Genomic DNA, 27,043 nt, shown 5'->3' with positions numbered 1-27,043 from the left:
AACAGATCCTTCAAGATCATACTGGCCTTTCTTCACTGACATCTCACTGATCCACACCATTATAGGTCTCAAAACCCATAAGGTTTGATGAGACGCCTTCCCTCAGACCATCGGGCTACCTGCATAAAGGAGGTTACCTTTAGGGGCTCCAGGATGCCCCATTTCTGCTCAATATGAGAGAAGCCGCCCTAGTGTCTACCCAAAGTGGTTTTCAGACGCTTTTCTTGCTGAAAAGCTTACAGGGAGATCACAATTCTTTTTCTATGAGGCACTCAGGTATATTACAAATAGGACCATTTGTGACAACATGGATGGATCTTGAGATTATAATGCTAAACAAAATAAGTCAGACTGAAAAAGCAGAGAACCATATGATTTCACTGATATGAGGTATATAAACCAAAAACAACAAAAGAACAAGACAAACAAATGAGAAACAAAAACTCATAGACACAGACAATAGTTTAGTGGCTACCAGAGGGTAAGGGGGGAGAGGGGTGGGAGATGAGGGTAAAGGGGATCAAATATATGGTGATGGAAGGAGAACTGACTCTGGGTGGTGAACACACAATGGGATTTATAGATGATGTAATACAGAATTGTACACCCGAAATCTATGTAACTTTACTAACAATTGTCACCCCAATAAACGTTAATTTAAAAAATAAATAATTGCCATCCTACAAAATAATAATAATAAGAAGAAGAATTCCAATAGGTGGACGATAATGTGGAGTGACATGTTTCCCCAAAGTCAGGCTGCACCACAGCCACCCCTTTCCATCCCCCACTGGACTAGAGGGACCTCCTAGAAACGTGGCTGGACTTTACCCTCCCAAGGTTGCCCATGAAACAGAGAACAAAGTCAGCAAGAATGCTCACAGAAGCACTTTTCTGCTCTGCTAAAAAACGCAGGACGGCCAAATCAAACAGCCTGAGAAGTGTCAGGAATGATGCTTCAGCACGTCCCCTCGGGTTGCATCGGAGGCAGACAGAATTTGGGGGGTAGGAAATTCTGAATGTCTTTACGTTGCTCTGTCAGGCCCCTGGGTCCCATTTAAAGAAAATGCATGACCTGGCCCTTCAGCACATCTGACTGTGGGTTTGGCTTTAGGAATCGCCCTGGGTCAGATCAGCTCCAAACGAGAGCTTCCTGGCAGAACATGGGTGCAAAGTGAAAGAAACCAATTAGAACACTGTTTTGTAGGACAGTCTTTAAATCAGACGAGTTTACTAGGGAATCTATTCAATAAAGCCAGAGCCAAACCACTAGTTAAAGCGGAGATCTGAATCTCCATATCTGCCTTGAGCGCAGCGCCAAATTGCACATTAGTGGCAAAGCAACCCTGAGATCTTGTGAACTGTTCCTGAAGGTCTATGTTACCCAGGCACAGGACTGGGGTGGGGGTGAGGTGGGGGGAGGCAGTATATGCCCAGGGCAGGGCTGCCCCTTTGCACAATTCCAGGGGCTATTATTCACAATGCATGCTCCAGGATGAATGGTAATGCAATTTGCAGAATATAATGTTAGTAATGCCTCAGCCCTTTAATGGTAGTTCCACAAATATAAAAATAAGAGCTTAAAGAGCTGGGGGCAGGGCAGGTAGGAGAGAGAGAGAAAATCATAGGCCAAATTATTGGTAAATGCCTATGGTGGTTCGCAAACTAGATACAGCATTAAAAGGTGTGTGTCCGGGCCTATTTACCTTTTACCTGCAAGACCCCTCTAGTTCTTTGAGTTTGCACCTATCAGAAATGTTTGGTGTAGAAACGGGAGTAGGAAATTACCAGGTAAAAAGCATACAGGGAGTCGGGAGAAGTATCCTAGGCAGAGAAAACAATCTACAGTCGATCACAGTCAGGACAGGACCTGGAAGGTTGGATGACGATAGAGGCCTTTCCCCAAGTTCCTGCTCTGTCAGGTATGGGGCTAGGAATCGATATAAGATCATCCGAAATGCGAGAGGAAGATGAGAGATGACTGCTGAATCCCAGGGAGCAGACAGTTAAGGGTACAGCTTTCAGATGCTGGGTGAGTGGGAGGGAGCTGGCCCGTGGTCCTGGGCAGAGCTTTCACATCTAGGATCTCTCTGAATGTACATGACAAGGACCAGCAGGGTCAGACAACCACCCCACGTCCAGGAGGCCATCAGAAGCTTCTTCTCATGATGTCAGGCAAGCTCCGAGCTGGGAATTCAGAAAGGATGCCTTTGACCTCCCCACCCCCATCTGCCCCACATCTCAGACGGGTCTGATTTCCCCTGTGCTGACGCTTAGTGAAAATGCCACTGCAAACTCCTAAGGAAATCTGGGTCTCCTGTATGTACTCCCCGCCATCAATCAAGCAGAAGAGCGTAGGTCAAAAGACCACCGGCTAGTGGTCTCGTGCCTTATTCCACTGTCTGTTGTCGGTCTTGAAATGATAAGCCAGGAGTGCTCTGGAAATTGCTGGTGCACTCTAGCAAAAGCCTCTCTCCCTGCTAATGCATTTTTTATGTCCACACTGGCAGGTCCATGAAGAATAATCCTCCCATTCCTTCCATTTAGCCATTAAGCACAATAGGTAATGGTGGGTACTGCAGGGTGTGTGTGGGGGGTGAGGGGGGGTGCATTCTGGATTCAGACAGACCAGAGTGCAAATCTGAGCCTTGCCGCCATCTTATTGTGTGACTTTTGGCAAGTGGCTTCAATGGGGGGAGCCTCAGTTTCCCCGTCTTTGAAATTGTAGTACCTGCCTTGTAGGTCTGTTGCAGGGCTTCAATAAACTAGTGTGTGGGGCACCAGGGCCCTGCCTGACAGACAGAAAGTGCTCTGCAAGTCGTGGCTATCGTTAGGAGGATTTTCCAAGCCTGCGTCTTCCCCAGGCCTTTGCTCTCAAGGATATGTAACTTCTTCTACACCCCCTCTGAGCCATAATTTGCTACTCAATCAGATGGGGTAAGTAGACAAGAGCAGTAGGAGGCGAGGACAGAAGGAAGAGGCACATCGGACTGCTTCGCGAGGCAGACCTGCCAATATTCCCTCCCCAGCGAGGTTCAGAACTCTTAATAACAGTTGCCTAGAAACCAGCACCATGGTGGGCTTCTGCTGCCTTCCAGAAATCACCCTAATTGGGATGCATATAGAACTATTTGTTGACACTTGGCAGGTTTTTATTCGTTTTCTTCCAGAAGAGATGCAGTGCTCTCCTACAAATGCTGACTCACATTAATTAAAGAGTAGCCCTGGGCCCAGGCACTTTTAACCACATAGAAGCCAGTGGAGATGGCAGCCTCGGTCAGTATCCTCTGACAAAATGGCCATTTTAGGTCACCGTCATGATGTTTGCATTTCAGGATGTTTGCAAGGTCTGAGGTGACTTCTGGGGGCAGGATGGTGTGTAAACAAGGGTGTGTGTGTGTGTGTGGGGGGGTGAACAGTGACGTCATATAAAGCTTACAAAGTCCAGGAGACTGTACCATCAATCAAAGCACAACATGTGGGCACTGTGTAACTTGATATTAAATGCTGGATCTGTGTTCCCTTTGGCAGGGGGCAGGGGGCAGGGGTCTAAACATCACTTGTAATCGTTTGGCATAAGGTAGGTCAGAGACCGAATTTCAAGCTAAAGAAATAACTTTCCCGAGAGGCACGCGGGGAGCCTGCTTCATTTGATCACTTCTTCCAGAGCACATTATATATTCAGGTTCCCCGGTAAAAATATACATATATAGATTTCAAAGGCATCCATTTATCTCTACCCCATTTGGATGACTCAGCTTCTGCACAGAAAACATCTGCTCCATCCAAAGAGAATGTGAACGCACCACATCAAAAGTTGGGTGGCATCACTGGTAGGTGCCCCCAAATAGGCAGGCATTTCATTAGGACTTGAAATGCAAGACTTTCAAATGGTTTCGATCTTCACACAATAAATATTTTTTGAGGACTCTTTATGTGCTAGTTCTGGGGACACAGAAAAGATCCAGAAATCGTCCCTGCCCTGAAGGGGCTCAGTCTGAGGGTGCTGGGGGGAGGAGGGTAGACCAGTCAACCAGCAGTTCACATAGCACGGACGAGGGGTGCTGAAGCCAGCCTGGGAAAGGCAGAAGTAACTTCCGGTGGGGGGCGGGGTTCAGCAAGTTCTAAAGGATGAAGAGAAGTTAGCCAGGGGAAGGGGAAAAGAACTTCCAAGCAAGGGAACAGCGGGCACTGAGATGAGGAAGAACATGGGTGATGTAACAGAATCTTTGGTATTGCTAGAGCATCACACGGCCAGAAAGAGGCTAAGGAGATGGGACGAATCCAGCTCGTGCAGAGAGAGCCCTGTGGGCTGGACTGGGAAGCCTAGAAGTGATGTGTGCAGTAGCAGAAAGGTTCAAAGGGGTAAAGGGGTCCTAGGCGGGGAGGCCAGTGAGGAGGGAGTGGCAGTTACCCAGGGGAGAGACGATGGCAGCCTGACTTTAGACACTGGCTGCCGGGATGGAAAACTGGCCCCACAGAGAGGTAGGGTCCTGGGACAAAGCAGGGCGAAGCCAGCAGGGACAGAGGGGGACTTAAAACAGAATGTGCACTTTTCACAGGATGTGTATCTTCACATGTAAGAAGCTGACTCGGGCGCCCCATGAAGGATCAGAGGGGCCAAGCTACGGCGCGAAAAACGTTTTGGTCATTCCATTGCCTACATTTGTGAACTCCAAACCCCGAGCTAAGCATGTTATGCTTTTCAACAACTTGAGCTGTGCCCAGGGTGGCAGAGGGTTTATAAGCGAGACCACTGGACTGGAAATCCAGAGAAGCCATTATTGTCTTGGGTCTGCCTCTGACTTGCCATGTGACACCTCTCCCCTCTGGGCCTGTTTCCTCATTTGCAAAACGAGGGCTCAGGGCTTTCCCCAAGGTCTTCTCACCTCCAAAATGTTCAGTCTAGCTTCTGACTCAGGTCAGAAGAATGATTCCCAATGCCACACTACGGGCACCAGGAATGGAGGGCTCTGGGCCCAAAATGCCAATTAGAGTGCAAATTCTTTGAAGGCAAAAGCCAAATCTTTTCAATTTTTATCTCTCGCCTCAGCCTCGCATAGCACCTTGTTACCACGTCAATGTCCAGTAGAGATGTCAGGAAAGAAGAAATTAAAGGAGTTGCATTCAAAATGAGGCAGGATACATGGAAGTAGGATTTGCAAGCAGTGAAGAGATTTACATGAAACCCTTACTGACAGTAAATTTGTGAATCATGAGAAATATTGCCTGAAGATGTGGCCTCTAATTTTAGAGATAGCGAAGAATAGAACTGACCTTCAACAGGAGATCAAATAATCAACATAATCCTTCTTCTTGGTTTTTCTTTTTCTTCACTAAATCAACTCCACATTTTCTTAAATTGGTAATCCAAAATAATATTAGGTCCCCGCTATATGCCCCCAAACAGGAAGGGGACAGAAGTCATGAGTATAATATGGTGTCTGCCTTCAAGGAATTTAATTTCTACAGATTAGTTTAAAACTGTAAAGCTGCTTCGCAGAGAGATAATGTGTTTGCATGTTAATCTCACTCACTACCTACTCATCTGCGTGTGTACCCAGCATTGATGAGAGGCTTTCCTTTTCCGATTGCGGCCTTTTCAATTTGTAAGACTTGATTAGGTGTAAGGACCAATCCTTCCTCTTTATGAAGCAGTTTTGAATATCCAATTTAGAACTGCATTCTGTGTTGGCATGACATTTTTTTTTTTAAATGCTTTCATGTCTATTTCCTCATTGTTCACCTTTCACAACAAGTCTGATAAGACAATATTATTTCAAAGAACCGACAATGAGGAAGACGTGCTCAGGCCTGGGTTCCAGTCCAGTCCACGCTCCACCCCACCTGGGTAACCCTGCACAAGTCACGGAGCTTCTCTGTGCTTCAGTTCCCTCACTGAGAAATGGGGCTCGTAACACCACCACTAATAGTTGCCGGGGAGGATTATTTTCAGAAGCCAAAGAGATCAGTAGCCAAAAAGCTTGTCTCACAGTTACTGCCACATAGTAATTATTCACATTCTAGTTGTGATGGCAGAGGTGGTGGTGGGATGGTTATTCCGAGTTAATGGAACAGAGTGGTTAATAATTCTACCTAAGTCACACAGTCAGTTGTTGGTCGAGTTAGAATTATAACCTGGCTTTCTAACTGACAGTAATGTCCGTCCACTTTCGCCTAAACCCATATACTGTTGTCAGCAGTGTTGCCCTATCCACCAGCCTGTGATGTGGGTTCTTTCGATTCTTCTTTCTATACTTTCCTCCTCCTCTTTTTCCTCGTTCTCCATTTTCTTGAGTGAAAATCTGAGCTAGAGATTAATAAAGGAAGAACCCAGAAAAGAAAACCACTTAAAATAATTAGAAGGTTTCTGCACGTCATTTCTTTTTCAGCAGAGCAGAGGTTAATTCCCTGGCCCTTCAGCCTAATAAATTGCATTACTTCCGTGGTAACCAAGCATTTATCCTACCACCGCCATGTGCGGTAGATTCATAGGCCTTTCTGAATTACTGAGCAATGCAATTTACCAAATCCCCAAATAACCGCGGTCCAATTAGACTCTTTTTGCCGCCACCCACAGGGAAGAGACCCTCCCAAGCTCATCACGTGAATCAAGCACCACTTCCCAGAAGCCTGTGGGGCTTAGAGCCAAACCACCATCCTGACTGTGTGCAAAGCAAGAGAGATGTAACAGCAGTCACGGCTCTGATGGTGGTGGTGGCGGCAATGGTGACAACAATGATGGCTGTGACCATTTATTGCACACCTACCTCCAATGTGCCGGGTACCACGCTAAGCGCTTCTCATATATGAATTCCACAATATCCTAGGATGGGCATTCATTGATCCCAATTTTACAGATGAGAACAATGCATCTCAAAGAGGTGAAAAGGACTCACTCAAAGTCACAGACATGGAATGACAAGGAAACTATGACCAGTTAAAACGAGAACAGACCTTTTCCAAAACCAGTGTATTTTCTTCATGCAACCCTTTGGAATCAGGGCTACCTAGGTTTAGTTTTTGATTTTATTTTATTATTATTATTTTTTAAGGAGGGCGCAGCTCACAGTGGCCCATGTGGGGATCGAACCGGCAACTTTGGTGTTAACAGCACCGCGCTCTAACCCACTGAGCTAACCCCCTCTACCCCCCACAGGGCTACCTGGGTTTAAATTCCAGCTCCACCAGTTATTAACCCTACGGTCACAGACTAACTTCTCTGAGCCTTAGTTTCCTCATCCGCAAAATGATGATAACAATATCTACTTCACAGGAATGAGGGGCGGACTCAAGGAAATCATGCATAGAGAATGCCTCGCTCAGTGTCTTGGTGGAGACATCACCTTGCACACACCGCCACCCACTGCCCCAGGCAGCATGGCTTCTCTCCAACACCTCTGCTCTCCCAGCTCTCACTCCTTTCCGGCTCAGATCCTCCTGCTACCTATTTCCCAGCTGCCCCGGGGCACCCTCAGTGGAGACTCTCCCAGACCTACTTCTCTGGGCAGAGTTTCATGCTTCGAAGTTTCCTTGCCTCTTTCTCATTATCCAAACCAACCTCTCCCATTATCTTTCCCTAGTTGATGGCCAATGATTTAGCCAAAGATGACGGCATTTTTAAATGTGATAATCATGAGAGAGGAGTCAAGGAAAAAAGAGGCTGAGAGTCAGAGACAGATAGAGTGACAGAGAGATTGCCAGCTGGGACTGCCTTCTGCTGTAGAGTAAACAGAGCCCTAAAATTATGACTTAAATAAATAAAGGCTTACCTCCCTGTCGTGCGTGGAGGCCTGCTCGCCGTGCCATTTTTCAGGCGGGGCGGCCTGCGGGGTCTCTGCTCCTGCTCCCCACACAAGAACGCAGGATACGGTGAGGCCAAAAAGGAACACCCACGGAGCCATAGGTAGGGGAGTCATACTTCTTTGGTCTCACTGGAGGCTGGGCCCACCGGACGCGCGACCTGCCGTCAGCCTTTCCGCCAACCGACCGACGACTCTCCTCCACTCTGTTCCTCTCCTCTCTTCCGCTCTCTTTGGCTCTCCTCTTCCGGTCTCCTTGGCTCTGCTCGGCTCTTCGGCAATCCTCGGCAATCCTCGGAAGTCCTCGGCTCTCCTCCGTAGCCGCAGCAGTTATACCAGCGGCCAATCGGCTAACCGGCCACAGCCAGCAGCCAATCAGCCACAGCCGAGCCAGCACCTTTCCACGTGAGGCCGAGGGCCTGTAAACTACTCTGGGGCTCTGTCCCCACACTCCCTCACATAAAAGTTTACCTTCTGGAGGAAGTACTGGTATGGTGGCTTCATCCAGGGTCCAGGTACCTTCTATCTTATAATTCACTACCTTAGTATTTGCTTCCATCTGCAAGGTTTCCTCATACTCACACAACAGCTGCTGACACTCCAACCATTATAGCTAAGTTCCAGGCAGCAGGGAGGAAGGAGAAAAAAAGGCCAAAGGGAACATGCCATCCAGCTGTATTAACTCCCCTTAAAGTCTTCCCAGAAGCCCCTCCCACTGACTTCTACTTGTACTTCATTGGCCTGTCCTACCTGCCAGAGAAGCTGGAAAATGTAGTTTTGTTTGTTGTTGGACGTTTTCTGTTGATTTTTGTTTGTTTGTTTGTTTGTTTGTCTGATGATGCCCCAGATAATGTGGTCTGTTACTAAGAAAGCTAGGGACATGGATATGTGGTAGGCAACTGGTACTTTCCACCATTCAGAGGAAGGGAGAGAGGTAGGAAAGGAAGACCAGCAAATGCGGATCGCCTGCTCTCTGCCAGGCACTGTCTCCAAGGAGTCCACCGTCCAGTAGAAAAGCAGACAAGCAAACAGGCGATCGCCATGTGTGTGATGAGCATAACGGGAAACACATGGGCAGAGGGAACTCTAGGGACACAGACGAGGCACTTAACCTAGCCTGGAATTCGGGGGCTGGGGGAAAGAATGGGATTGAATGTTCAACAGTTGACAGTTTTCCCCAAGCTTTGAAGGAGAAATAGAAATCAGTCAAGTGAAGAAGCAGAAGAGGGTACTACAGGAAGAAGCAAAATCATGTGCAATCTTGAGGGGTAGAGAGACGCAAACAGACGGCTGGGTAAGCGGTTAGGGATAAACCCAGATCTTAGAGGACCTTATGCGATGGGAGGCAGTCTGGACTTCACCCTGAGAACAGTGGGGAACCATTGAAGGGTTTGGAGCACTCTGATAGGAACGATGAGTTTTGAATTTTAGAAAGAGTCCTGTGGCAGCCAGGTGGACAATGGACTGGGAAGGAGAAAGACCAGGTAGGAAGCTACTTCGCATAACAGAAGTAACAGTGATGGTTTCTGGCTAGGGTGGTGGCAGCGGGAAGACAGTCAGGTGATATTTAGGAAGTAGAGTTGACATCACTCATGATGGATTAATGGATATGAAAGGTGTAAAGGGGACTAAAGTAATCGCTCCAGTGTACAGGTGAAACAAATTGTTTTGCCGCCCTAGAGTGACTCCTGAACAGCACACATCCTTGGCCGAAAAAAACTCTCCAGGTTATGCCTTCTTCCAACTCAAACAGCATCTGCTAGGTGTGTGTTCACCCAGACCTCAGAAATGCCACCTGAATTTTGCAAAGGAGCCACCAAGAATACAACCGGAGCAGCTCAAGTGACTTCTCCATCGAGAGTCAAGTTTTCTGAGCCTTTATCACGGTCCCTGTAGCATCTTTCTTCCATCTGATTTATGATCAAAAGGAATCCACGCACGAATCCTTGTTTCTTTGGGCTGAGTCATTCAGAAAGGAGAGAAATCCACCTGGAACTTTTGGTCTGAGACGTGAAATCCTGACTTGGCAAAGATCCCACTGGTGGGGATTACAATTAGCAAATGACCTAGGGATGGTAACAGAATTCACCCATGAGTTAGTAAGAATGTGGCTGCAATAAGCACGGAGAATATGTTTGCAATCAATTTGCTGTACACACAATATGCTACCAGAGCAATCTTTTGTGTATGCAGTTGACCTTTATCTCTGGCAATCTTGTCCTATAAAGAAGAGTGAAATCCTCCATTGCAAATCATTAGCACTCAGGAAATTATTTTAATTTGCATGCTGACAAAGATATTAACTTGTGTGTGGTGGGGGGACGATACAACACATCCTTTTGTCTGAAAGGCAGTTCAAAATCGGTGTTGTGACTACAGTTGACTGAAGTTCAATTACTGTAATAAATGTATTCCAAATTTCATCTCAATTGCATTTGCATTTTAATGAATGATTCTCACCTTCTTGTCAATTTGGCAGCCAGGCTAGATTTATTAAGTTATTGTATAAACAGGGCATTCTAATGTGGGAATTTAAATACAAACTATTTGCTCGGTGTGCGTTTGAATTGGGGCTGCGTTATTAATTTGCCTGTTGTATGAGTTGTCTGAAAATTCAAGAATTTAAAGCTAGTAGTTCAGACCCCTTTGTTCCATCCTGGTTGCCTTCTCCTCCTCTGAAATCAATATGTCTGGGAGGGCTGACACAGCAAGGTGTGAGCCAGCCAGATGAAATAAGCTCTCCAAGCCTCCAGACTCCACAAACTGGGGAGAAACTGAATTATTTGCTATTATTTGAAAAACAGTAAAATTTGTTAAGTGAAAATTTCCCACATAGGTAATTCCCTCCTGTAAGCGCAGGACATCCCTGAAATAAGATTGCTAGGAGTGTTTGTTCATCTAAATGTCATTTTTGCCTTTCCTGTTGAAGCACTCCTAGCTTTATAGCCCCATATTTCTTGCAGGCAGAGACAGAAAATGTGAGTGAAAACCACCTGGATACAGAGCCATAATATGATTAAAAGTTGTTTGGGTGTTTTTTGTTTTTTGTTTTGGTTTTTTTTTTTAGTTCATCTGGGCTGTTGGTTTTTAACAAAGTGATTTGTGGTGGTTAACCCCATACCCCTCATAAAAGAAAGGTTGAACTTGAGTTGCCTTCGCCACCTCCCAATTCTTCCTAACTCCGCAGCTTACCTGCACCTGTGAAGAGAGCTAGCCAGTGTCTGTTTTAGGTGACAGGCAGTCCTAGTTTCCTGGAGGGCCCCAAGGACAGACGTTGATTCAGGTAATGGGAGACTTATTGTACGCAGAGCGCCCTCAAGGCTGAGACTATCTACTTACTACAGATGAGTTTAAAGAACTTTCGGAGATAAACTGACGGCTGGTGTGTGTTCAGTTTTATTTCAGACTTATAGCAAGAGAATCGGGTTTATAACAAAACCAGTTCAAAGATTTCTTTCTGGAGAGAGCTTCGGTTTTGGTTTTTAAAAAGGGGAGGAGGTGGCTAGACCGGAGGAACTCAAATTTCAATGACTATGTGAATCACCTGGGAGTCCAGTTAAAATGTAGATTCTCATTCAAGAGGTCGGAGTGGGCCCCAGATTCTGCCTCTCTAACAAGCTCTCAGGTGACACAGATGTCGCTGGCCCAGGGGCTACACTTTGAGGAGTAAGGAGCTAGGTAGCATGACTCGAGCTTTATTATGAGTCTGATGTGCCAGCTGTGTGGGAAAGTCTAACGCCCCAGAAAGGACTCTTAATCTCATTAGAGGATATCAGAAAATCGCTCAAATATTTTATCAGACATGCTAGATACTTCTCAGAGGGGCTGTTAATTACCTTACGATCCAAGTTCTGTTCCAGACAGTCTTTTCTCAGGTCTGAGGCAATGTCTTTCTCAATACCACATTTTATCACACCTAAGAGGCACTTTTTTTTTTTTTTTTTTTTTCACATTTTAACATCTCTGAATTGGAGATGCAATGAACAATCAGGCCTAATTTAATTGGCATGGGTTCTTCCCTCTTTGTGGTTCGTAAAATAATAGTGTATCTTACAATGGATGATGTATTGATCAGCTATTTTCACCATAGTGCTGTGTAACAAGCTGCCCCATAACTCAGTGACTTTTAGTATTTCTTCCTTGTTTGTGAGTCTGTAGGTAAACTGGGGTTTGGCTGACCTAGATTGAGATTAGCTGCAGTCAAGTCTGTTCCATACTTTTCTCATTCTGGTTCAGTGAAACAGTGGTTTTCTTTTAAATAAACCTAAATGAGCAGGCTTATTTCAAGCTTCTATTCAAGTCATACCTGCTAACAACCCATTGACCAAAGAAGTCACACTGGTGAAGCCCAAGGGGATTACATATTACCTCTGAATGTAGGGGACAGGGGAGGAAGTGAGTATTTGCCGAATTGGGACCTAATCTACTCCAGGTGGTATATGGACTGGGTAAAACATGGTCTACAGAGGACAAAGTAAGCCACCCGTTTCTCTTGTGCAGACCTAGACATCGACTCTGCACAACAGCCCAGAGATCCATAAACTCTAAGCTTTAAAGCTTCCTACTGAATGTGCTTGTGCTTGTGGGCGGAGAGGCAGAAATTCTGCAATCAGCCCTACCAGCTTCCAATCCCTGCTTTACCACTTTCCAGCTCTATGACCTTCATCATTTACTTAACCTTATCCCTCTGTCTTCTCATCTGTAAATCAGACCAACCTCTCAGGACTGTTAAGTGAATTGACGATAAGACTAGTAGCTCCCAATCACAGAGGCCTACGTTCGAGGCACCACACGGAGCTCTTTACGTCCTTTAATCCATTTCATTTAATGCTCCCAACAGCACTTTGAGGCAAGAACTAACATCTGCAGATGAAGAGACTGTGGTTCAGAGAGGTTTCAGGCCTGCCTAAGGGAGTGCAGAGTAGAGAACCCACCAAAGGCTGTCCCCTTCAAGTGCTGCACATACTAGCCCTGGGGTCTGAAAGTGCTTGGAAGGGAAACCTGGCTGCTCTGTTTCCTTCCATCCCTGTCCCTTAGGTCTTTCTCAGCCAAGCCCTGCTGTGAGCATTCCTTTCACCAGAGTGAGTGTTCTGCATTCATCAGCTCACACAGACTCATGTACAGAGAACATATGTCCCTTAAAAATAAAACCCCACCCCCATGCATTGGTTAAGAGGAAGTTGTGCTGGGTAGAGGAAACTTTCCATTTTATAATCTCCCTCTTCCTCCGCTTGCCTGCCGCAGTTAATTATTTTCCTCCCCATCGTTCCTCTTGCGATGTTAGCCAGGGGAGTTTTACATCATGGAAAGCAGTGAGCAGGGGGCCCCCAGTGAGTGGATGTAAAGGCAAAAACCGCTCTTCCCTGCAAATAGCTCCTTCACACAAATAGCCTGGTGATCAGCAATAATGATGAAGAAAATGGAGGGAACATACAGGGAATTAAGTGGGAATTTGCTAAAATATTCAGCATTTTTAAATGGGCCTCCGTGATACCAGGGGAGCACTTCACAGCTCGCTGAACGAACATCCCGCAGACTGAAGTTCCTGGAATAGACTGGTGCATCTGATATGAGCGCCCAGACCCTCCCCCGACTCTGTGCATCTCTCACCAGGTCTTTCCAGAAGCTCCAACAACAGGGAGTCTGGCTGCCTTGGTTGAAGAGGGGCTGCCATTCCATGGAAGACTTGCTTGCTAGAGCCCTCAGACTGGTCAACCCCGACTCCCCTATCCCGTTCTGAGAGTTAATTGCTAAGACAGGCATTTGTCACTCTATTTGCATCTAGGGGTTTGTTACGGACTTGGCTTTGTGCAGTATCCTCGTGTACAGCTCCTTGAAAGAAAGTTCTTCCTAGTGCAGCACCAGGAATAGCTAGGCATCATCTGAACAGCTTTTAAAAAATCATATGGTCATTAGGAATCACGTGAGGGATTGAGTTTCCCTCTTTGCATTGGCCATTAGGAGGCTCACTAGATCAAGTGGCCTAGGTTTTCATACTTGTCTTACCTGATTTTGTTTTCTGGTTTTTCCTGCCTTTCTCACTTTCTTTTTTCTGTCTCTAATACTTTTTGGAATAAGGTCATAAAGCAGTCAAATAAATCTATTACCAACCTCTTAATTACTACCAAAAAATAGATAACTAAGATGCAGAGGTAAAGACTGAATTCTTGGAGGATGCATTCACCTTTGTAATGCCAGTGCCTTGAACAGACCTTGACACCTAATAAGTGCCTAACACAGAATCTGACACATGACAGGTGTCCAGCCCAGGGCCTGGATCATAATATTCAAGCCCCTTTGATTTACTGTGGCATCAGTCTGTCGCTTATTATAAAATTAATTAATAAGAATGCTGTTAACTGCCACGGTCAAAGAAAACAGAGTTAGACTGTTCCACGAGTGCAGGTAGGCCTTAGCTATGTATCACACTGGATTAGTTTGCTAGGGCTGCCACAGCAAAGCACGACAATCCAGCTGGCTTCAACAACAGAAATTTACTTATTGCCTTGCACTTCTGGATGCTACAAGTCCAAGATCAAGGCGTCGGGAAGATGGGCTCCTTCTCAGGGCTGTGAGAGAGAATCCATTCCATGCCTCTCTCCTAGCACGTGGTTTGCTGACACTCTTTGTGTTCCTCAACCTGGGAGAGCATCACCCCATTACTACCTTCAGCTTCACATGGCATTTTTGTGTGTGTGTGCGTGTCTGTGTCCCAATTTCTCCCTTTTTATAAGGACACCTGTTACATTGAATTAGAAGTCACCCCTATTCCATATGACCTCATCCTAACTAATTATGTCTGAGTGACCCTGTTTCCCAATAAGGTCACAGTCTGAAGTACTGGGGATTAAGACTTCAACCTACAAATTTTGGGGGGGCACAATTCAATCCATAGCACATATATTTCAGGATCTAGTTGGTTACAGGTTTTGCAGGGAAAGACGGAGACTTTTGTCCAGTTATAGACTGAAATCAGAGCCCAACGCTCACTGAGCCAACTGGGTCAGCCCAATGGCCTTGCAGCTGCCCCCACTGTCATGTACCATCACCACACATGACAAGTATTCTCGGCGCCTCCCCCACACTTCTGAAGATCGTTGTCTGTCCCACGACCTGGCAGGTCTCACTGACAGCCCAGCCTTTCACTCCATGAGAGAATCTAAATAACAGCAAAGAAGCCCTCACAGCTAAAGGGGAGCCCCCTGACACCTGCCAATCAATAACAAGCCACCCAATTTACCCAAGGACCTCCACAGTCAATGAAAGCGATTTCCAGGACAAGCCGGTGAGATTTTCCTGTGGAAGGCCGACCAGCCCCACCGAGAAACATCCTGACGCTCTACAAACCAGGCCAGTGTACAGCTGGACTCAGGGAATCCACTACCTGGGTTTAGACCGCAGCTCTTCTCCTTTCCAGCTTTGTGACCTGCCCTTTCTGGACCTCAGTTTCCTCATCTGTAAATGTAAATGATAATCACGGCACCTACAACGTAGAGTTACTACGAGAATCAATAAGTTAATTCATGCTCCCACAAGTGAGGGGATTGGGAGAGCGGGGCACAGAAATACTGGCAGGCAGGGTCAAATTCTGCCACAGATGTGAAATTGCGTCATTGCCTAGTTTAGTAAAAAAGCCTCTTAAGTGGATGATTTGCTGCATCTCAAGAGCACACTGGAGGCACTTGACAAGTGTCATTGAAGTCCGATGGCAGAGAGGGACCCCTATAGCTCTGTTCCCAGCGTCCTGCGCACGAGGATACTAGACTGAGTCAGTCAGTAGAGATGAGCTTCGTAATGGAAATGGTAAAAACTTCTGCCTCCTAGAGTAGCACCCTGGAGTAACGCTGTGGGAGGCAGGTGCCCAGGGCAGCCACACCACCTGGTACTTCCTAGGTTTTCCAGTCTGGGACATGGCAGTGTCCTTCCTTCCTTCCTTCCTTCCTTCCTTCCTTCCTTCCTTCCTTCCTTCCTTCCTTCTCCCTTTTTCCCTTCCCTTGTGTTTTAGAGTAGAATCTTTCTGTCAAACAAAAGCCTTAAATAGAACCCCAATATCTAAAGCAAGTAACTACAACATTTTAGTAGCACAAAATGTACTATGTGATATCACATAACATTTTATTCAATGAAAACTAAACTTTCCTTCATTTAACATTGTACTTGCCCAGGGCCCTTGCTCCTGCTGTTCCCCTGGACGTGGAACACTCTTCCCCCAGACCCCTGCGTGACTCACTCCCTCCCTTCCTCGCACCTCCCCCCAGATGCCACCTTCAGGGCTGGCCATCGATTTAAAGGAACTAACACTCCCCACTGCTGGCAGCCGCCCTCCCCACGGCCCGGTTTTATGTTCCTCCACAGCATATAGCCCGTCGTCTCCAGTTTACTTCTTTGTTTTGTGTCTGTCTCCACCCCTGTGGAACACAAGTTTTGCAAGGGCAGCACTTTTGTGGCTGTTTGGTTGGTTGCTGGATCTCAACACCTAGAACAGTGCCTGGCACATAACAAGTAGTCAATTAATTGCTGGTGAATATTTGATAACAATACCACGATTCAAGGCAAACACACACATCGGAAATTGGGTGGGAATTAATGCAATAAAAAAGAGTCTGGCTCCTTTTTTGACATGTGACTGTTGACAGCTTTCCAGCCCCCCACCCCCCTCCAGTCCTCCCCAACATCCGGACAAGCTGATAAGAAAGCCCAGGTGCTCCTCTGCGTGCTGGCGGGGAGCTCGAACCGCGCTGCAACTAGGGAACCCTCGCCCCGCTCTGCTCCCCATGCACCGTCAAACCCTAAGCTACTCACCCCTCAAGCTGATTTCAGCCCGTTCTGCCCAGAAAACCTCAGGATATGAGTGATAAGTCACTTCATACCCTTTCGGGACCCGTGTGGTGTCAGTCTCGACCTCTGGACCAAATTTGGAGTCAAAGGTCTCTGTGCAGTAACACAGCAATGAAAACCCGCAGCTGTCCCATCAGCCCCAGCTCCCAGGTGAGCTCTGCATTTCCTTTGTTTATGCTACATCAAGAAAATCCTCATTTGTGAAATTAGGGAGGGGGGGAGTAGTAACGGTTTTCTTTCTACTGTGTTTCCCAGAAAATAAGACCTAGCCGGACAATCAGCGCCTTTTGGAGCAAAAATTAATAATAAGATCCGGTCTTGTTTTACTATAAGACTGGGCTTTTATAATATAAAATAATATAATATAATATCGGGTCTTATATTAATTTTTGCTCCAAAAGACGCATTAAAGCTGATTGTCCGGCTAGGTCTTATTTTCGGGGAAACACAGTATGAGGTTATCTCGCAACATCAGGACACTCTCTAATGATGAGTGGATTTGGAAGCCTGAAAGAAAGACAGAGCATTCGGGTGAATCTAAGAGAAAGCAGCCTTGGCCGGGAGCCCAGGCCACATAGCACCCGCTCTGTCGATTACCATGGATGAGCCCCTTTTCGGGGCCCGGCACCTCACTGACCCCTTCCCCTGCATGAAGGAATCTGATACTGTGGGGTGCAAAGTGCTACGCTCATTTCCCAGCACCTAGCAGAGTGCCTGGCACATACTAAGCACTCAGTAAGTACTTGTTCAGTGATGGAGTGATGTAGGAATAGAAACCTGGAGAGGTGAAATAATTTGTTCAAGGTCTTTGGTAAAAGCTGGATCCAGAATTCAAGCTCAGGTCTACCTGATTCTGGAATTCTAAAGGTGGGAAGGCTTCTGCTCTGCAGGCATGAGAGTTGCCCTTCAGCAATTAAGCAATTAGCAGTCCCAAGATAATAAGACAGTGTCTTAATGGTTCTCTCTCTCTCTCTCTCTCTCTCTCTCTCTCTCTCTCTCTCTCTCTCTCTCTCGTCCCTCCCTTCCTCCTTCCCTCCCTCCATCTCTCTCTAGTTTTTTGATAAAGTCCGTGAAGATAGGCCGCGGATATTTCACCATACTGAGGGAGGAGAGTGTATTGAAAAAGAGACAACAGCAAGTTCAGAAACTGAAGGAGGAAGAAAGACATAAATTCCAACCTGCCAGAAAGATCTCAGAAATCCATTACGGGGATATTCTTTTGGCGTGAGTAGCTGTGGCTGTAGTGGTCTTAGGAAGAACCACGGAGAAGGAACGCTGCCTGGTCGGGCTGAGGGATGGCAGTTCTCTCAGGGAGGGAGCCTCGTCTCAGGGGTCAAACAACGACTTGCCGTCTGGTCCAGCCTACCTTGCCTACCTTGCCAGCCTCACCTTCTGGGAGACAGTGGAATATCTTCTACCACATATGTCTGTCCTCATATCTGATGCCAAGAACTACACAGGACATCCCGCTGGTCCCCAAATATGCCTCTTTCCCTTTCCCTCTCCCTCCCAGGCTCATGCCTATCTCTCGGCCTTTCCCCCTGCTGTTCCTTGGACCTTCAATGCTCTTCCCTACATCCTCTTCCAACTAAAGTTCTACTTATCATTAAAAGCCCAGCTTAAATGCCGCCCTTTCCTGGATTTCAGCCCAACCACCTCAAGAACCCATTTGGACTCTGGGTTCCCATAACATGTTTTATGCTCATTTGCTTTAATCCACATCAATATTCCAGACCTTCACCCAAAGCAGGGAGACAAAAAGTGTTTGTTGGTTTATTGACTAAAGTGGCCCCGCCCCTTTTTTTTTTTTTTTTTATGAAAGTCTTTCCTCTCATTGGGAAAGGGTCATCATCAAGTCGATCCATTACGAAACATCCATGCATATAACAGTAGCAATTATAATAATAATAACTCAATAATTATGAGCATCTACTATGTGCTTTACGCACATCTTTTTGTCCAAATTTCAAAACACTCCTATGAGATAGGTTATATTACTAACCCCATTTTAGAGATTAGGAATGAGGCTTAGAGATGACTCCGGTCATAAGTTAGAAAGCATCATCCCTGAGTCCCACACGGCATGACACCGAATTCCATGGACTGCGCCCTGCAACCTGGACAAAATCCTGAGATCCTTAGCTCATGCAGACTAGATGAGGCACAAATCAGGGATAGAAACGAGGTGCGGAGGGAGGTAGAGGGGAAATACACGGTAGAAATGGCGGCCACTGCAGCCACTGTCCAATTAGAGCAGCGGTCTCAGCCCTGGCTACACGTTAGAATCCCCTGGGTAGTTTTTAAACTCCCAGCACTCAGAATGCACTGCAGACCAATTACACCAGACTCTATGGGGGTGATACCGGGCCGCAGTACTTACTAAAGCCCCCCTAGGTGATTCCATGGTGAAGGCAGTGTTGGCAGCCATTGTACTAGGGCTGTCTTCAGGGACCCAAATTGCCAAGTTGCTGGCTGAGGAGGAAATGGAACCCACAGCAGATACCCCGTCGACTGCACCATTTCCCAAACTCTGTTCTTCACAACGTCACCTTCAAGAAATAGGAATAGGAGTACGTGTTTGTAAAAACAAAATTCTACTGATCCTATCAGTAGAATTACAGAATATGGGACCTTTCTGTGTCTGGCTTCTTTCACTTACCATAATATTTTTGAAATTCATCCCCTACAGAAAGCAGATTGGTGGTTACCAGGGGCTACGGGAGAAGGGTGGGGGCGGGGGGAGTGACTGCCTAATGGGTATGGAGTGTCCTTTGGGGGTGATGAAAATACTTTGAAACCAGGTTGAGGTAATGGTTGTACAACCATCTATTCAAATACCATTGAATTGTACCCTTTAAAACCCTTTCAAACAGTAAAGAAAGACCACTCCTGCCATATTTTTCTCCTTTACTCTCAGACCACAAACACATTCACAACACTTCTGACACCAGGTATAAGGGTGTGTTTTTTCGCCACACCAAGCAATTCCCTGCAACACCAGCTGGGGATCCTACCACCCAGTTCAATCCGATACTATCAAACTGGAGACAGCGTCAGATACCACAGGGTAAGGGCTCAGTCCCACAAGAACGCCCCACCTCAGATGGCCATCACAAGTCCCAGACTGTCACCTGTACTTCTGACTGACCGACCGGCCACAAATCAGGGTTCCCGTGACCCTCTCCTTGGGTTTCATAATTTTCTAGAATGCCTCACAGGACTCAGGGAAATGCTGATTAACATTTACCAGTTCATTGTATCATAAAGGATACTGATGAACAGCCAGACGAAGAGGTACATAGACAGAGGTCTGCAAAGGTCCCAAGCTTCTGTCCCCATGGAGTTGGGGTGCCCCACCCTCCCATTATGTGGATGTATTCACCAACCCAGAAGCTCTCCAAACCCCATACTTTGGGGATTTTTATGGGGGCTGCATCAGGTAGGCGTGATATCTCCTGAAAGTTCCAAGCTTCTAATCCCAGCTTGGGTCTTTCTGGTGACAAGCCCCCATCCTGAAAGCAACCAGGAGCCCACCCATTAGAACAAAAGACCCTCCGATTACCCATGAAACTCCAAGAGATTTAGGAACTGTGTGCCAGGAACCAGGGTCTAAGACCAAAGATCAGAACAAAAGATGCTCCTAGAGAGATTATCACTTAGGAAATTACAAGGTCTTGGGAGCTCTGTGCCAGAAACCGGAGGCAGAGACCAATATGTATTTTTTTCTATTATTTCACAATGCCCATCCCCTCAAGTGTAGGGGATGAAAAGGGAATCTGGGGAGAATCCCCAGAGCTGTAACTTTTGAGCAGGATCTTTACCACTGAATGGGAGGTCCCCGGTTGACAAAAAAAGAGGTGTGATTACACATATCCATATCAGCCCACCAGAAATTCCTGCAGCCAGCATTTCCGGTTAGGAAGCCCAGGGCTGAAGAAGGAGGGTGTGACGGTGTTTGTCCCTTGCCAAGTCACAAACATTATTTTCAGGGTAGGAAAAAAAAAAGCTCAAGTCATGACTTAAGCCACCTCCATCCAGCCACTCAATGGGCCACCACTGATGTGTCCTCATGGGCCCCTGAAGGGGCATGTGATACAGAGAAGGCATCTCCATGAGCAGGGGGAGGATGCTCTCCATGACAGTCCCAGGAGCTCAGGGCAAATTCTACCTTCCCTGAGTCGGAAGATGCTCATCGAGTCCGCTACTCTTAGTGACACGAGCCAGCTGGCAGCCTTTCCCTGGGATAAAGAGAAGGAATGAACTCGTGGCTCTTTTTTGCAGGAGCTGTGCTCAGATGAATGAGCAAATGAAGAGGTGCTGGGAAAGGGGGTGGCCTCTGTTAAACATACTCTTGTGGCGACTTAACTAGTTCGGTTGTAACGTGTCCCTCGTTTGCATGGGGTTTTTAATCCATGGTCACAAGACACAATTCTCCCCCCTCTGATCCATGTTTCGGTGTGCGAGACGTGGTTTATTTAAAGTTTAATAAGTTTAAATATGCACGAGATGGCTCCTCTTGTAGACATCAGTCTGGGTATGCCCTGTCTGGTGAGTTCTAGGAGCTGGACAGGGCTGGTTATTAAAACATAACTGGAGGCCATTACTGCAACACAGCCATGACACGCAGGCAGGTGGGGAGGCAGGGGTTATAAAACAGCATTGACAGACTGTCTGCACCAGTGAGAGCAGTGGTGACGAACACAGGACGGGGTTCACGTTCTGACTTCACCCATAAGACTGTTCCACTTCGGGCAAGTCTCTGTACCTCTCTGAAACTCCTTTTTTTCACCCACACGAATGGCGCCAAACTCCCAAGTTTGTTGTGAGGGTTACATGAAATAATGCTTAGCACAGAGCCTGGCATCTAATAATTCCCCAGTGATTGTGAGCTATTATTATATAGTAAAGAGAATGCGCTCTCTCTGGGTCTCAATGACCGAAAATCCTCAGATTTATGGCTAAAAATCTGAATTTCCAGGCAGGCTGAAAAGCATCTCACACATCTAAGAGCTATGCTTCTCTAATTCCAATCACAGAAGCATCAAAAGTGTAAGTGTTCGTCCTTAAGTACTTTTTTAAACAAGGTGTTTGATCTTGTGCATTATAAAAGCAAAAGGGATTATTTTTCTCCCCTCTGGATCTAAGACCATAGGATCAGTTCTTTCAGACAAAAGTTTTAAGTCTGACAAACGATGCAGGCGCAAAAGAAAATCAAGCATGTCCCAAAAGATTTCTGCCTGCAAGCAGGCCTTCCCACTGCGCTCAGTGACCTCGTTTTTCAGCTGCAAATTCAGCTGAAAAGGTGAAAAAAAAAGAAACGGGTAGAACTTGTCTTATTATTGTGGTTGAGAGAAGACATAAAACCAGAGATGAAGGAGTGTCAAATCTGGGTTAATTTCTACATATTCTAAACCACCGGGGGAAACAGTTGAGCCAGTAAAACCGGGCACACGGAGGTATGTCTTTCTGCTTGTGGCTTCCTCAGCTCTAGGGTTGAATCAAGAGCCCACAGACGTGGAAATCAGGGACCTCGATTCGGGTCCTATTTGTCAGTTCACTCTGTGACCCCAGGGTTCTCCTCACATTTCTAGGAGGAAGGTCCATTCCTACTCTGTGCCCCCACTTGTCTTCTCTGCCCCCACAGTAGGTCATTCTCAAAACAGCAGCCAAAGGGATCCTTTGCAGATACAAGGCAGATCGTGCCGGGTCAGAGTCCTTTACTGTCATTCAGAGAAAAGACCAAAGTCTTTGCAATGGTCCCCCAGGCCCCTGGTCTCTCTCCGCCCCCTCTCCCCTCTCTCTCTATTGCTCACTCCACCCCAGCCACGCTGGCCTTCTTGCTGTCTCTATAGCCCCCACCTCAGGACATTTGCACGTGTTGTCCCTCTGTCCAAAAGGCTCTGCCCCCAGATATCTGAATGGCTCACTCTTTTACAGTCTGCAGATTTTTATCATATGCCATCTTCTCAGGGACACCTTCCCAATCACCCTGCTTAAAATGGCAACTCCCAGCACTTCCAGCCCTTCTGAACCCCCTGCTCTGCTTTTTTTTTCTCCCCGTAGCATTTATCACTAGTCAGTACGGGGAGGGCAGGCCATGCTGGCCAAATCCAGCCCCCAGGCTGATTTTGTGAATAAAGTTGTATTGGAACACTGCCATTACATGTTGTTTACATACCATCCATGGCTGCTTTGTCCCACAAAGCCATAAATATTTATCTGGACCTTTAAGAAAATGTATCCGACCCCTAGTCTAGTATCTTAGCATTCACACAATTTGCCTACCACCCTGTTCATTCTCTTTGCTCTTCCACCACAATATGTGCTCCACGAGAACAGGGGTGTTTAAATGCTCTGTTCACTGGCTGCATCCAGAACCCTCATCTCTCGGGTCATCATTATTGCCTGGCACGTGGGTGGTGCCCAGTCATATCTGCCAAGTAACCCCTGGCAAGAGGTGTTTAAAACTGCCGCCCCTTGTTCACTCTGTTTCTCTCTGCTTTTCCTTCAGCACGGACGATGACGAGAAGAGTAAGAAGGGGGGGCGTGGAGTCATATTTCGCCCGTTCACCCCCATACACAGCTGCATCATTTCGCCCTCGCTACCTGAGGCTCACGTGTAAGTAGAGCTCACCCCTGGCTCAGCCGCCTTGCTAGCTTCTGAAGCAAAGCCAAGGTGAAATGACTCAACCAGCAAGAGTGTATCAGGAGCTGAGGAGCTGTTCCTTTGTCCTCTAGAAAGAGACACGGAGCCTGGAGCAGACAACACTATTTGGCGTATAAAAATAACAGAAAGCAGACGGGTGGTTTAGAGCTAAGTGGCAAATCAGCTGGGACTGAGTCATTCCATTCTTTCCCAAGCCAGACGCTGTAATGTCAAATAGTTTGCAAAGCCTGATAAAATCTGTCTCCAGCCCTCGCCAAGCGTGTGTGACAACACCTCAGCCAGGGCTCAGGGGACACGTTTTCCCCAAGACTCAAGGAGCCGTTTCCCAGAGAAGCCCTGCGGTCTTCTGACCTGAGGCATAAACTCCTCACTGCAGGTGTAACGGGCTAATCAACCCTCCCAAGAACACTCGCGCTTTCTAACACCTTGACATCTTGTTCCCCTTGTGTCTGTGCCAAAGAACTTCAAGCCCAACTTTTTCTTTTTTGCTGGTTGGCACTTTCCAATGGGAAGATTTCAGACACAGAGATGGAAGCTTCTGACTTTAGGGCAGGATTTGTCAACCTCAGCATGATTGACGTTTGGGGACGAGAAATTATTTGTTGTGAAGACCTGTCCTGTGTATTGTGGGGTGTTTGGCATACCCCTCCACGGCCTCTACCCACTAGATGCCAGTAGCACCCCACCCCCCAGTGTGACAACCAAAATATCTCCAGACATTGACAAATGTCCCCTGGGGGCAAAATCGTACACCCACACACACCTCTGCGTCCTCCCCCTCCCTGTTGAGAACTACGGCTTTAGGGCAATGAACACGGTGCGAAGAATTTGAGATTTCTCTGTCCACTCATTTGTCAAATAGTTATTAGTTCCCTACAGCGTGCACAGTAATAATGGAGCACCAGACAGGTCTCTCTTGCAACTACTTAAGCTTGCCATTGCAGCATGAATGCTACAACGAGTGGATGTGGCTGTGTTCCAAAGAAGTTTTATTTGCAAACACAGGCAGTTGGCCCACTGGCTATAATATGCCAACTCCTGGGCTAGACTGAGGGCTGCCCTCTCCTCTCCTTGGCTGTTAAAAGGCTCTGCTGCATTTGATGACCGTATCAGTGACCTACTGCTGTGTTCCAGACCACCTCAATATGGGGTGGCTTAAGACAGCAACCATTTAGTAATTGCTCACAGGTGTACAAGTCAGCTGGGTTGTTGTACTGGCCCAAGCCCGCTCGGTAGATCCTGGCTGGGCGTGTGTATGTGGGTACACCCAGCGGTGGGCGAGCTGGAGGTTGGCCCATCTAGGATGGCCTCATTCACAGGTTGTTGGCGATGGTAACAGGGGTGGCTGAGCCACGTGTGTCTCTTCATCCCAGCCCGGGCTTGTTCACCTGGAGGTCATGAAGCTTCCAAGAACAAGAGCCTAAGCACCCAGTCTCTCGAGGCTTAGGCTCAGAATGGACACAAGGACCCTTCCACCACCTTCTACTGGCCAACGCAAGACATCCGTCCAGCCCAGATACAGGGAATGGGGGCGAAGAGTCCATCTCTTGATGGGGGAGAGGCAAAGCCACACTGCAAAGTGTGTGGACGCAGGGGTGGAAGGGTGGAGCGTCAGGGCATTTTGTAATCAATCTCCCAAAACGCATCAGGGCAGGGCATGCCTGGTCAGTTCTCAGATTCTCAGTCATCCCATCAGCCAATGTGGAGCACAGCTGGTCAGTCCGTTCAATCGCAATGTCATTGATCCCCAAACCAGCTGAAGATTCTGAATTGACTGTAGCGGGATCAATCCTGCCATGTCAAAGGAGATTGGACCTTCATCTTTACAGGGGAAAACGAAATGGTGTCTAAGAATGAGAAACAGCCACTCCTTTCCTCTCTGAGATGGCTGACCAGTCCCTCACAGGCTTTGGTGAGCGACTGTGCAGCGAGAGAAGCGTCTGCCATGTGTGTCCAGGTTTGCCCTTGGCAGACAGCATGGAGCGCCTGGAATGCCTTTGCATGCAGTTCTCCAATTTCTCTTAGTGAACAATCAAAATATCACTGTCTTCTCGGGGATGCTTACGCCCACTCGTGTTCTGGTTGGGATGGCAGTTTCCACAGAGTGGCCGCTGGGAGCTCGCCCTGACTTCTGCACACAGGGGTTTTCTCAGCAGGCTGTGTGCAGCCAGGCTGCAGGGGCTCTAAGCTGGGAACAGCAGAGGGGACACCTCTCCAGGCCTTTGGCACCTTCCCGGGGTGATGGTGAGGGTGACGTGTGGTGTCCGGCACAGGGCCAGGCACATGGCACAGCAAGCGGCGGCTCTTGTCGAAAGGCAGCACATGGCCCAGCGGCCAGAGCTACGAAAATGTGGTTACCTACAGGGACCAGGGTGGTATTACGGGGGGGAAAGAGACAACACCCAGAAGGCTTAGAGGCCCTTTACATTACAAGTGAGGAAATAGTCAATAATTGGTAGAAGGGAGGAAAGGTGGAAAGAGGGGGCTCCGGAGAAGAAAAAAGAGAGCTGCTGACTCTGGTTTTCCTAAGACCTTGTGGACATGGCCACCCCAGTACCTGGGGAGGGGGAGTGGGGTGCGTAGGGGCCGTTCCCCTTCAAGTTGAGTGAAACGGACACCTCTCAAGGGATTTCCAAGATACCCAGGGGTCAGCTCCACAGTTGAGCCCCAGGGCTTGGGCTCCACTTTCCAAGGTGGGGCCTTCCTGGAAGCAGGGTGGGTAGATGCCTTCCTGTCCCTCTGAGCTCAGGCCTGGGAGCCCTGGGGAGTATCGATCAAGACAGGACGCAGTTTCAGAGAAGAGCAATTACACAGGTTCCTAATGGAGGCGTCCTGCCGTTAGCGCAGGGGGAGAAATCGTTTGGGGAGGGTGTGGGTGGGTGAGGACTCCACCTTGTTTCCAGGAAAAACACTCGGACTGCAGGTTAACCCTCTGCTGACCTCACTGTCAGGGTGACCACTGTGTTGGCTTCGTCAGCACCTCAAACAAGCAGAGCTCAGGCCCATGAAAGCACAGGCTCTGGGGTTAAACAGACTGGGGTCCAAATCCTCATTATATCCTCAGGGTCAAATCCGAGACTGACCTCTGGCCACTCACTTTACCTCTCTGAGCCTCAAGTCTCTTGCCTGCAAAGAGAACACCGTCATAGTACCCTCCTTCTATGGCTGTTGGGAGCGTTCATGAGATATTCATATCCCATCTCTGTCACCAACAAGCTGTGTGACCCCGAGCACACTGACTGCACCTCTCTGAGCCTCAGTCTCCTCTTCTCGAAAATATGGATAATGACTCATACCCCAGCAGGCTGTTGGAAGAATTAAATAACATGTGTAAAGTGCCCTAGTCAATGAACACCTCACGGGCCCACTGCAAAGGTGTAATGAGCTGATGCATGGGAAACACACGTGCCGAGAACATAACCACAGCTCTCTAACTGGGAGCCAGCACAACTCCTCTCTCTGGCGCCATCACTGTGAAGAGGGCTATTCTGACAGGATCCCACGGTGCTCTCTCTCTCTGTCTTTGCAGGGAACCCCTCTTCCGGCAGCTCTGTGCCCTCCACTGGCTTCTCGAGGCCCTGACGATCGACCACACCCACCACACCATGAAGCCCTTGATCACCTGCTGGAATCCAAAGTAGGTCTCAGCCCTTCGACCGTAACTAGCAACAGACTTGGCAGTGGGGGAGGAAAGGCCTATTGGTTCTTCCCCTCCATTTGCTGCTTTGGGGGGGTG

At 47.5% G+C, this 27,043-nt stretch overlaps 1 protein-coding gene and 1 long non-coding RNA gene across 5 annotated transcripts in view; one reads left to right on the top strand and one right to left on the bottom strand.

The window, feature by feature from the left end:
* Positions 1-27,043, bottom strand: part of LOC141569253 (uncharacterized) — a 296,091-nt gene that overhangs the window by 161,921 nt on the left and 107,127 nt on the right. The window lies entirely within an intron of this gene.
* Positions 1-27,043, top strand: part of CCDC60 (coiled-coil domain containing 60) — a 127,089-nt gene that overhangs the window by 69,649 nt on the left and 30,397 nt on the right. For both annotated transcript variants that reach the window (XM_074321731.2, XM_019753964.3), the window contains exons 3-5: positions 17,694-17,864; positions 23,152-23,259; positions 26,837-26,944. In XM_074321731.2, the coding sequence (XP_074177832.2) occupies positions 17,694-17,864; positions 23,152-23,259; positions 26,837-26,944 (387 nt within the window). The remainder of the gene's footprint in view (positions 1-17,693; positions 17,865-23,151; positions 23,260-26,836; positions 26,945-27,043) is intronic.

This window comes from Rhinolophus sinicus, chromosome 9 (genome assembly GCF_057876585.1).
Source record: "Rhinolophus sinicus isolate RSI-liver-muscle chromosome 9, RSI-T2T, whole genome shotgun sequence".
Lineage (NCBI taxonomy): Eukaryota > Metazoa > Chordata > Mammalia > Chiroptera > Rhinolophidae > Rhinolophus > Rhinolophus sinicus.
This window is presented reverse-complemented; position numbering and strand designations above follow the sequence as displayed.